At 37.4% G+C, this 11965-nt stretch overlaps 4 protein-coding genes across 4 annotated transcripts; 2 read left to right on the forward strand and 2 right to left on the reverse strand.

Annotated features, from left to right (window-relative positions):
- Nucleotides 1-354: 354 nt before the first annotated feature.
- LOC108971951 (endoplasmic reticulum-Golgi intermediate compartment protein 3) lies at nt 355-3753 on the forward strand. Its single transcript, XM_018938316.1, has 7 exons — nt 355-649; nt 714-872; nt 934-1129; nt 1194-1353; nt 1421-1601; nt 2957-3158; nt 3216-3753. The coding sequence occupies exons 1-7, from the start codon at nt 562-564 to the stop codon at nt 3349-3351; spliced, it is 1122 nt and encodes a 373-aa protein (XP_018793861.1). The 5' UTR covers nt 355-561; the 3' UTR covers nt 3352-3753.
- LOC108971954 (reactive oxygen species modulator 1) lies at nt 1806-2562 on the reverse strand. Its single transcript, XM_018938320.1, has 2 exons — nt 2210-2562; nt 1806-2071 (listed from the first exon to the last, which is right to left on the reverse strand). Exons 1-2 carry the CDS (start codon nt 2344-2346, stop codon nt 1963-1965), a joined length of 246 nt encoding a protein of 81 aa, XP_018793865.1. The 5' UTR covers nt 2347-2562; the 3' UTR covers nt 1806-1962.
- LOC108971950 (U4/U6 small nuclear ribonucleoprotein Prp31) lies at nt 3706-5753 on the reverse strand. Its single transcript, XM_018938315.1, has 7 exons — nt 5596-5753; nt 5260-5539; nt 4991-5195; nt 4664-4918; nt 4536-4608; nt 4171-4461; nt 3706-4111 (listed from the first exon to the last, which is right to left on the reverse strand). Exons 1-7 carry the CDS (start codon nt 5665-5667, stop codon nt 3776-3778), a joined length of 1512 nt encoding a protein of 503 aa, XP_018793860.1. The 5' UTR covers nt 5668-5753; the 3' UTR covers nt 3706-3775.
- A 258-nt stretch (nt 5754-6011) lies between these two features.
- On the forward strand, nt 6012-11001 carry LOC108972016 (probable DNA mismatch repair protein Msh6). Its single transcript, XM_018938444.1, has 11 exons — nt 6012-6630; nt 6687-6992; nt 7054-7461; nt 7525-7659; nt 7718-8656; nt 8718-9014; nt 9080-9484; nt 9544-9721; nt 9800-9951; nt 10015-10170; nt 10230-11001. The coding sequence occupies exons 1-11, from the start codon at nt 6172-6174 to the stop codon at nt 10365-10367; spliced, it is 3573 nt and encodes a 1190-aa protein (XP_018793989.1). The 5' UTR covers nt 6012-6171; the 3' UTR covers nt 10368-11001.
- The last annotated feature ends 964 nt before the right edge of the window (nt 11002-11965 follow it).

Genomic DNA, 11965 nt, shown 5'->3' on the forward strand with positions numbered 1-11965 from the left:
TTATAATTACATTGAAATATAAATGCAAACAATTACTTAGGAATATTAATTTAATATCTTATAACGGTTTGATATATTTTAWTTTAGGTCTTTTACTAATTGAATTCGATTTCTTACAAAAAGTAAAGCAAGTTAWCAATATCAACTTATTCAATCTGGCAACATTTTACTAGAGAAATTTATATTTTATTTATATTTTTTTAACAATACGCAATTAACATATAATTTGGTTTAATAATTGTCTGTACTTATAATTTTATAAAAAAAATAACTTGAGTTGAATATCAAATCAACTTGTTATCGTTCYATGTTTTATTTGACATTCGTAAATATGCATACCCACTTACACATCACTGAATTAGCAGAAGAAACAACTAGCAAAATAACAAACGTGCCCTTTTTCTTTAACAGCGCAGCAATTTTGTTCCTCCTTCTATTTCAATTCCTTAAAATGTTTGAAAATATTAATCTTTAAAACGACGACAGTTGAGTATTGCTGAAATTGAGAACTTAGATTTGTAGCCATTTTTAATTAAAATAATTGTGGAACCACGGTGAAACATGAGAATCGCGGATGTGCTCCGCCGGTTGGATGCATATCCACGTACKCTTGAGGATTTCAGTGTGCGCACTGTAAGTGGTGCTGCAGGTAAATTTTTATAAAATTATAAAAAGGAAAAATCCAACAAATTAATTTTACTWTTTTATTTCAGTTACCCTAATCAGCACCAGCATCATTRTTATACTGATATTTCTAGAATGCATTGCCTACATGCGTCCGAATCTCACAGAGGAGCTGTTTGTAGATACTACACGCAATCACAAGCTACGTATCAATTTGGATTTAACAATACACAATTTAGCTTGCAGCTGTATGTAATTATAATTTTCACATTATTTGCCTGTGATTTACAAATATTTTTGTTTTTGTAGATGTCTCACTGGATGCAATGGATTCTTCAGGTGATCAACATTTGCAAGTTGATCATAACATTTTCAAACATCGTCTAGATTTACAGGGTAATCCAATGAAAGAAACTGAGCCTATAAAAGAAATTGTTGCTGTGTCGCCATCAAATAAAAATACCACCTGCGGTAGTTGTTACGGCGCCGAGCGTAATAGTACACAGTACGTTTCATGGATATATAAAATCTTTTTAACTGGAATTTTAAAAGTTTTTCTGCTCATTTAGATGCTGCAATACTTGTGAAGAAGTGTTGGAGGCTTATCGCCACATGAAGTGGAATGTGCAATTAGATAAAATCGAACAGTGTAAGGACCAGTTTAAACGCAATGATATTGATGCTTTTAAAGAAGGTTGTCGAGTGCAAGGCCACTTAGAAGTCAATAGAGTAAGTATTATGTAGTGAAAGTAAATGAAAAATGTATAGTAAATATTGTTAATAAACAAAATTTCAGATGGCAGGTAGTTTCCATATAGCACCTGGTAACAGCTTCTCAATTAGGCAATTTCATATACATGACTTTCAATTCTCCGATGTGAAATTGGACCACACAATTAATCATTTGTCTTTTGGTGATAAAATTGAATTTGCCAAGACGCACCCACTTGATGGGTTACATGTGGAATCAGACAAAGGTAAGTGAAAAAAATATAGACTTATACGAAATGAAACATAGAATAATGAATCACACATTTTTCAAACCTATCTGAAACTTATTATCCCGTTCCCATGCCAGTGTAGTCTATGTATTTCTATCGGCCTTCGACTGTCAGCTAGGCAGAATTCTGCAACTACAAGAACCCACTAATACTCCATTCTTCCAGTTATTCCAAACAAAATTTTCAAAAACAAAATTTTTATATGTTTAATATACATATAATATATAACTTCTAAATGAATTCCATTAAATGATTACTCAAAACTTAGTATTACGTAAAAATCCCGAAAATATGTTGGACATGTCGTTGTCATGCATGCCTTACAAAATAATTTATTTTAGCAACGAATACCGGTACCAATGGCCATGAAAGTACCAAATGTTCCTCCACCCTGCAACATCACTTTTCCCACATTGTTGATTAACTCGCGTCCTCGCAAACCATACCTGTAAATTAGAGAAATTATTAAAAATCTTAATAATCTTCATTCGTTCGAACAGCAAACTTTGAGCCGCATTTTGCTGGCCCATTATGTAATTAAATGAAGTTGCATCAGCCGCTTCGTTTTTAAGCGTAATACTCACCGCAACGCAGAGAAGCCGCCAAAGAGTGCACCACTTGCCATGCCCACACAAAAGCCAATTGTGAATCCAGTCTTCATTTTATCAAAACATGATGGGCCTTGTGCTTGGCCAAAAGCTCCACTAGGCAAAGCTGGCATTCTAGTTTGTTAGCGTATTTTGATTAGTAAGTTTATTGCACGTGGAATAATGTTTTTGTTTCGCGGTAGACAAAAGTTAATTTTGGTTTGTATAACAACSGAAGCTTAAAGTTATATATTCGCAAACCGATCTAAAGGATTATAGAATTTCTTCCCATGCGAATTACACGCGATTTCGTACTATGTCGTATATTTTTTTTGTGAGAAATGTCATAAAGACAAAGAGAAAAATGACAGCAAAYGTGCGATAATAAACAGAGAACGCCTAAATAAATTCAACATTCTGTTCTCAAGTTTGCACTAGAAATTTAAAATTTATGAACTATACCTATATGAATTTTTTATTGTGTTAATTTCACCTATTTTACGAGTCTTTAATAATTATAATGTAAACTTATTTAAGCGAAKTTTATTAATTAACAATATGGTAAAATGAGTTAAAAGAGAATTAATAATACAGAGCGCCCTCTATTTGTGATTYTCTGTAATCGTAAAAGGAAACAATATAATTGTATTTTACAATTCCTTTTTATTAGTGATATTTTAACATTTAAAATAYGTTTTTGTTAATATCCAACATTTTTTAAAACATAATTATTTTATTTAATAGATGTAAAAAGCGAAATGTATAATTACTATTTGAAAATTGTGCCTACAATGTATGCAAAAGTGAAGAGCCCGCCCATACATACCAACCAGTTCTCAGTGACGCGCTACAAGAAGGACCTTTCRAATAGGGAGCGTGGAATGCCGGGTATTTTCTTCAGTTATGAATTATCGCCGCTGATGGTGAAATATGAAGAAAAGCRAAGGTAGCACTAAATATTTAAACAAATTTATAAGCCAGTATACTCAAATTTTGTTCGTAGATCTTTTGGCCACTTTGCCACGAATTGCTGTTCTATAATCGGTGGGGTTTTTACTGTTGCTGGGATTATTGCCGTCTTTCTGAACAGTTCGTTAGAAGCACTGCAGCGTAAATTGGAAATAGGAAAGCTGAGTTAACAACACACGCGATGCACAATATTCTTTACGAAATTTTTCAAATTGTTTACATGAATTTACCAGACTGCAGGTTATATTTATAGACCACTTACGACAAAATGTCGCTTCCTTGTAAATACATTTATATTACATGTATTTATGTATTATTGGAAGCGTTTGCGTGCACATTCCGGTGCTATGTTTTCTAAGAATCTCTTCAACATATATATCATGCATTTAACTTTATGCTTGTGTCATTCAAATTTTTGTTTCTATTAATTTGTGTTTTGCCTCTTACTTTCCACATTTCGAACATTTTTCCCTGTGTATAATGGATTTTATATATTGACTATTTAAAAAGTGTAAATTTTGTTTTATATTTTAGCTCAAATTCGCATAATATAATATTTATATAATATTCAATATCTTGTTTGTATTTTAAAATTTATGTGGTACGTTTGCCTACAGATATGAAACCAGACGTATTGGAAAAGTACTTAGCGTTATTCTCAGTTTGCGATTTCTCGGCAGCCTGCGGGTTTACGATTTCCAAACCTTGCAATGGTGTGAAAGCGACGCTTGAAGCCGTACCTGAAATTTGTCGCTTCACAGTTGTGCTACCGCCGTAGACTTGTTGTTTCTGTAAGTTCTTTTGCAGCGTTTTGCTAATGCGCACCTTAGTCTTTTCATCAACTTGTGGTAAACGTATACGACCTGTGCCAGTTTTGCCAATTGTACCGCGCGAATATCCCAGATCACCTTGGTAGGCATCCTCTTCGATCTAAACATTTTTTTTATTAAAACTCAATTCGCTGTTAATTAAAAAATGTTCACACTTACATCACCAAAGTTCATGCGATTCGCTTGTTTACGGAATTCCGTAAGGGCATAGCGTTCCTTCATCTTACGCACACGTTTGCCACCACGTTTTTTCTTGCTACCCTCTATGGGCTTACTTAATGGTTTGATAAATTTGACTGGCGGTGGCTCCTGCAACTTGTCCAACTTTTTTTCAATATCCTCCTTGAACTTTAAGCCTACTTCACCATGCACACTCTCATGGCAAGCATCGACACGTGCCGCGAGTACAGCCTTAGCTGCAACTAAACGAGCTGCTTTTCGTCTGAGATCCTGTAAATATATAAACAATGTTTTAGGAACGTTGATATAGATTTAAAAATGTATATTTTAAAATATTAACGAACCGGTGGCGTATCTTGCACAATCTGTGAGAAGTAAACATAACCAGTGTGGGGTAGCATTTGTGTTTTAGAGAAACTGTAAATATTTAAAGTAAGCCAATGTTGAAACAAAAATGCTATAAATCATATACCCTGCTAAAGTTTTCTTTTGTGAGCCCAATACTTGCACATTACAAGCAGGCATTTTCGATAATTTGGTTAAACCGCCCGCAATACCCAGTAATTTTGCTGCGGTGGAAGCACCAACAATCATTGATAGATTTGGTGCAATAAAGGTCATACGACTTTCTACATACTCGTAAATATGAGATTTGTAGTTATTTAAATCAATGGCCATTTCACAAGCTTCATCAATCTGTGCCTTTTCTGTGGCTGTCAACTCAGTGCTACAAATACAAAATGTTATTTTCAGCAATTTATAATTTGTATATGAAAATATGCTGGCTACCATTACTTACCCTTGCGTGGTCGAAGCTGTTACTGAAACGATCATTATTGTTGCTTGCGTTAATATGGCTTGCAATTTCTCATTATTCTTTACTTGCTCTAGATCATTGCCCAATTCCTTCACTGCATACAAATATTCAATTTCACCGACAATCAATGAGTCCAGTTCAGGAAAACGTTTTTGGTATTTCTCTTTGGTAAATTTGTGTATAATGGCTAAACAGTTGCAAAATTATGTTACCTGCCAAATTTAGTGAAATAATTTACATGCTAATCTTACATATTTCATTATCGATATCAACGGCAATCGCATTTGCTTCAACAATTAGCTGATACTCTGGATCGGACTCCACATTTCCCAGCATCTCTGCAGCAGTACGTTGTCTACTTCCGTACTGCTCGATTTGTTTCAGCACATACTGCAGTCGTTCGGAATCACGCAATTTACATAGATCTCTAACAGATTGCACTTGCACATCAACTTCCATAAGGTTGAGTTGTGGCTTAAGTAACTTTTCTGATAACTCTTGTGTTTTTTCCGGCTCATCTTCCTCTTCCATCTGCAAACGACGATGCTTTTATTGTTGCAATATAAATTTTTAAATTTTTTACTTACATTTTGCAACTCGTCCAAATCGTTATCATTGTCTTCCTCTAGATCAGCTAGCAGTTCATCGGCTAAAGACATTTTGAAAAGCTTAGTTTATATTTTTAAAGAAAGTTTAAAAACAATACACTATTTGCAATTATTGGTGAAAAACGTTTACAGCCCGTTATTTGACAACTATTAATGAAACAGCTGTAAAGTATTTTGGCATTTGCTTGCGTATGTAAACAAAAACAATGAACTGTGTGGCCAAACTCCTATTTGAAGGCATAATATAATAAATTGTACAAAGATAAGATATTCTTACATTTTTATTAATATTAGGCTGTAATTTCTTGTTAAAGTAAACGGTAAAGACCGTTTTTATAAAATTTTAATATTGATTTGTATATTATTGAATAATAATAATGATTTAGCACATTAAAGACATTTCAGCGAGGTATGACTGTTGTGCATAAATTCAAATGTCATCAAATTGCGCGGGTYTTTATCGCTTGGTGCGAAAATAAAACAAAAGCTTTCTATTTGCGCAGGACATTAAATTCCTCCCAGTTATCTTGTGTGATATAATTAATTCGAAGAAAAATGTCGAAGAAATTAAATAAAAGTGGTAGTGCCGGTACGCCTAACAATAATCTCTTCAAATACTTTTCACGTTCACCACGAACGCCAAACAGTATATCCAAAACACCCAGTGAGGAAGAAACCAAAAAATCTGCAGCAAAAGCTGAAAAGGAGAACTTACAAGCTGGCCATAGCAATGAGGATAATGGGCCTCTAGCTAAACGAAAGTTAGATGTTGAAGCTAATCAGAGTATGAGTAATACCATGGATGTTGATGAGGATGATGAAAGTATTACAATTAAACGCCCGTCCTATAAAAGACATCGCATAATATTGTCCGATGATGAAGAGGAAATCACAATTAATAAAAACGCAAGTGAGAAGAATAATAGTAGGAATGAATATAAGTCAAGCGACGGGGATAAGGCATCTAGTAGTGAAGACGCAGATTCGCCACCACTTACAAAAGCTCGTACCAAGGTTGACATTCAGCTTATAGCTTTTTAAATGTTTATTAATATCTTTAACTTTTTAAGAAAACTGATGAGCCAACGCAGAAGAAACCTAAACTGGAAAAGAGCAGTTTCATGGAAAAGCTGGCTTCTCTGCAAGCCTCAGCAGCTATCTCAGACGCTAAAGCGACTGCTAAAAATGATGCAAAATATGAAAAAATTGTGTGCACAACGTCCACATTGGACGAACCGGTAGTGTGGCCCCATCAAAAGCTTGACTTTCTGCAACCAGATAAGATAAAAGATAAAAATGGCAGGCGCCCTGACCATCCGGACTATGATCCTACGACATTACATGTCCCAGAAAAATACTTGAACTCCTTATCACCTGTGAGTAGTGGCAAAAATGCTGTTTATTTTCATGTTTCCTGACAAATTRTATAACTTACAGGGTGTGCGTCAGTGGTGGGTCTTGAAGTCAGATAACTATGATTGTGTGCTCTTCTTTAAAGTGGGTAAATTCTACGAATTATATCATATGGATGCGGAAGTTGGTGTACAGGAGCTCGGTTTCGTTTATATGCGTGGGGAATTCGCACATTCCGGTTCGCCGGAAGTGAGCTTCGACAAAATGTCTAGTATACTGATTGACCGCGGCTATAAAGTGGCACGTGTGGAACAAACTGAAACAACCGAAATGATGAGCGAACGTTGCAAAAAGACCAAACCGACGAAATTCGATAAAGTGGTGCGTCGAGAAATCTGTCAGATATCCAATCGAGGTACACAAGTATTTGGAACGCAATGCCAGATAACACCACATTACCAGCCGAATTACATGTTGGCTGTAGTCGAAAAGGTAGTGGCATTTAGGAACTTTATATTGCAACAAAGCATTAACATATTTTTTATTATTTGCAAGAATGAGGTCAGCTCCAGTAAATACGGCATTTGTTATGTAGACACCTCAATAGGCGACTTTTATGTTGGCGAATTTGAAGATGACAAAAACGGTTCCCGTCTTTTAACTTTGCTTTCCCATCATATGCCGGTTTTGGTACGCAAAAGAAAATAACTAGTTCTATAAAATAATATAATCCTTATTACATTTCTAGTTAATTTTTGAGCGTGGCTATGTTTCTGAGCGTACACAGGAAATATTCCGTACTATGCTCTCCGGTATACTCAAAGATCCGTTACCTGCCAATGGCTCCAAAGTATGCAGCGCTGAAAAGACACTAAAGTATCTTGCTGAGAATTATTTTGCCAAATTTTCAGAAGACTCAACTAGTGCAGACCTTTGGCCATTAGCGTTGCGTACCATGCAATCCGAAACTGATCACTTGGGTTTAACGCCGCGTGATGGCTGCAAGCTAGCATTAAAAGCGCTTGGTCAATGCATATTATATTTGCAACGTTGTCAACTTGAAGAAAAGGTGCTGCCAATGGCACGCTTTCACCTTTACACACCACCAGATATGAATATAAATGAGCCGGTTTTGGATGCAAAGGCAAAAACAGTGAAGCAAAAAGCCACTCGGCGTCGCCATATGGTCATCGATGCCACCACACTTGCTAATCTACGCATTACTGGCGAAGAGTATTCGCTGCAATCCACACTAGATAATTGCTGCACGAAATTTGGCAAACGTTTGCTGCATCATTGGATATGCTCGCCGAGCTGTGAGTTGGACGTGATTGTTGAACGGCAGCAGGCGATTACCGAACTAATCGAGCACAACATGGAGTTGCAAGATTTACGCGCTTTGGTGGCGCCAATGCCTGATTTCGAAAGACATCTAGCGCAAATACACTTATTCGGTAATAAGCGTATATCGCAAGATCATCCGGACGGACGTGCTATACTCTTCGAAGAGAAATTATATAATAAGAAGAAAATACAAAATTTCATTGGCATCTTGAAGGGATTTACAGCGCTCATGGAACTGCCAACGCTTTTTAACGGCTTTGAAACGCCACTCATGAAACGTTTGACGCAGTTGCAGCCAGCTGGCGGCTTCCCTGACATGGCAAAGGAATTGGAATTTTTCAAGGTATGTGCAACACTTTTTCTGTTGTGTTTTGTGCAACATAAGTCTAACATTTGTCAAACAGAATGCTTTCGATCACGAAGCCGGTGCGCAGACCGGTGTTATAGCACCTGAACTCGGCGTGGACGCAGATTACGATGAAGCATTGGCGAAGATTAAAACCATAAACGACAACTTCAAGGACTATCTTATTGAGCAAGAGAAGTTCTTTGGCTGTCGTTTGACACCTGGTGGCGAAAAGAATCGCTTCCAGCTTGAGGTGCCGGAAAATGCGGCTAGGAAGGCGGGCAAAGCCTACCAATTGGAGGGTCAACGGAAAGGTAACAAGCCAGTGAGACGCTTCTCAACAAATGAAACACGTGTACGTTGCTGTATTCAAAGTGAAACACACCAGTGTATGCTCACCACCCCTATTTAACATTTCAGTTACTACTAAAGGAATTGCAACATGCCGAAACCGAGCGTGATGCCATACTCAAAGATTTATCGCGCCGTATTTTTGAAAAATTCTCCAAACACTATGAGCTCTGGAAACAATGCGTTGATTGTGTAGCCAATCTTGATGTTTTAGCCTCGTTGGCAGAGTATGCACGCGCACAGCAAATCATCTGTGTGCCTGAACTGTACGAGCAAAATGCCGAACAGCAGCCATTTATAGACATTGCAGATGGCTATCATCCATGCGCCGCAGCGGACACTTTCATACCGAATGGGCTTATGCTAGGCACCGGTAAGACACCAGCACCGCTCTCCATACTAACTGGCCCCAATATGGGTGGTAAAAGTACGCTTATGCGGCAGGTGGGCTTGTTGGTAGTGATGGCGCAAATCGTAAGTTTGACATGCACTGTAATTTACTTTTTAATTTCTGTTAAATTTTCAACTACTAGGGCGCTCATGTGCCAGCCGAGCATTGTCGCATTTCGCTGGTCGATCGTATTTTTACACGCTTGGGCGCGCAGGATGACATCATGGCTGGGCAGAGCACATTTTTGGTTGAACTAAATGAGACATCGCTGATTTTGAAGCATGCAACGGTTGACAGCCTGGTGCTGCTTGATGAATTAGGTAAACTCAATAGCAATATCTATATGTATGTACATATCTAAAACTAATAAAAATTGCTTTTATATTTGCTTGAAAAAGGACGTGGCACGGCCACCTATGATGGCACTGCTATCGCTGCTTCGGTAGTCAACTATCTCGCAGATTTGAAATGCCGCACGCTTTTCTCTACACACTACCACAATCTTATTGAATATTTCCACAAAGACGAACGCATAACATTGGGTCACATGGTGAGCTATAACTCTGTACCTACTGCAATTTGTTTATTTTCAACATAACCTTTTCACTTGTAGGCCTGTATGGTGGAAAACGAGGATAACGAAGATCCCACACAGGAGACGGTGACATTCCTTTACAAATACAGCGCAGGCGCCTGCCCGAAGTCGTATGGTTTTAATGCAGCCAAATTGGCTGGCATGCCACAACCGATTATAAAGCGTGCTTACGAGGTGAGCTTCCATTTTCTTCTAACATTCTTGTTGGCGTCGACTAATATTTGAAATTTCAGCTTTCTAAACGCGTGGAGGCTATCGCTTTGAAACGCAAGGTTTTGTCTAAAGTTGTAGCTAGCGCTGGTGGCAGCAGATGCAACGGTCTTAACGAAATTAAAAACTTACTTTTGCAGCTAAAAGCTTGTCATGTTTAAGCTATTTGTTTTTGTTTTGTGCTGGGATGATTTTTGCTGTTTACCTTACCAAATGCACTTCTCTGTATACGAATTTTTAAAAAATATAAACACATACCCAATAGAAATTAATATGCAACGGCTTGAGTTGATTTATTTTATTCAGCATTATCTCTCGCTAATTTTACATTCATCGCTAATTTACGAAATATTTATCACAGTAAAATAATATTACAATTAAATAAATGCTTAAAAATATTGCTTTTTATATAAACAAAATGATAAAATGTACACAAAATTAGCTATTCCAAAGAAAAAAATAGTTGAATAATTGCGCATTGTGTTTATATTCGATAAATCCCAAACGTAAACACAGATTTGTGTCAAYGCACACATGCTTTTAAATTCTTGCTACATGGTTAGTTAAATATGTGTGTGTGTGCATGTGTATAATATTGTCAGTTATAATATATTGTAAGTTCTGTAAACATTAACTTAACAAAGCGGCAAAGAAAATAGGAATTTGAGTTTACTGATTGTTTTGTGTTGCTTCTGTATGTATATCGGTGTTTGTGTGTATGCGTGTTTTAACAATGAAAAGCACATATAACGGTTTATGCATTAATATTGTTACAATAAATGAGTTGCTTATATATTTTTGTTGCTTTTTATACTCTTGCAACCAGTTGCTGCAGAGGTTACTGCTTAATTTCTTGAAAAATCGGCCATTTGGAAGACATTTTTAATTTTCTAAATTTCTGGGTGAATTCAAATGTATTTTTTCTTTTAAAAAAATATGCCCCATGCGATTCTGCAAATTTCTGCATTTTTATTTTTTTTCTACGACCAGTAGTTTAGAAGTTATAAGCATTTTTGTATTCGCTTGTATTCGGCGGTTGCTTGCTGCATGCTCCTGGTCGCCTGGTAGAAATCTGAGATTTTGGCACCAAATTTAATGCAATTTTTTCTGCAGCGGCGGTGGATGCACTCAAATTTGCGTGCATACGCAAAGGGGCAAAATGGGGAACACGGATGCGGCAAATCCATTGCATATGTAAAGGGGCGACATGAGGAATACGGATGTGGACAYTTGCACTGTCCGGAAACAGGAAAGATCCTTTACCGGAAATAACGGAACCTAACTTCCGGTTTGGAGCACCAACCGGAAGAAAAGGAGCGGAACCGGAAGCGCCGAACCGGAAACTAGAAAACGGAATTTCACTTCCGGCCCGGTCGTCGAACCGGAAGTGCAAATCCGGAAACGGAAAACGCTTTACTTCCGGTTAGAGTCATCCGTTTCCGGTTCACGACTTCCGGTTTGGGTCTTGGACTGGATACGGGGTGCCGCTATTTCGTTTCCGGTCGATGTGCTTTTTCTTGTTTCCGGGCATTGCAAATGGCCGCATCCGTATTCCTCATGTCGCCCCTTTACATATGCAATGGATTTGCCGCATCCGTGTTCCCCATTTTGCCCCTTTGCGTATGCACGCAAATTTGAGTGCATCCACCGCCGCTGCAGAAAAAATTGCATTAAATTTGGTGCCAAAATCTCAGATTTCTACCAGGCGACCAGGAGCATGCAGCAAGCAACCGCCGAATACAAGCGAATACAAAAAAGC

This window comes from Bactrocera latifrons, unplaced genomic scaffold (assembly GCF_001853355.1).
Source record: "Bactrocera latifrons isolate USDA-ARS-PBARC rearing strain unplaced genomic scaffold, ASM185335v1 scaffold_37, whole genome shotgun sequence".
Classification (NCBI taxonomy): Eukaryota; Metazoa; Arthropoda; class Insecta; order Diptera; family Tephritidae; genus Bactrocera; species Bactrocera latifrons.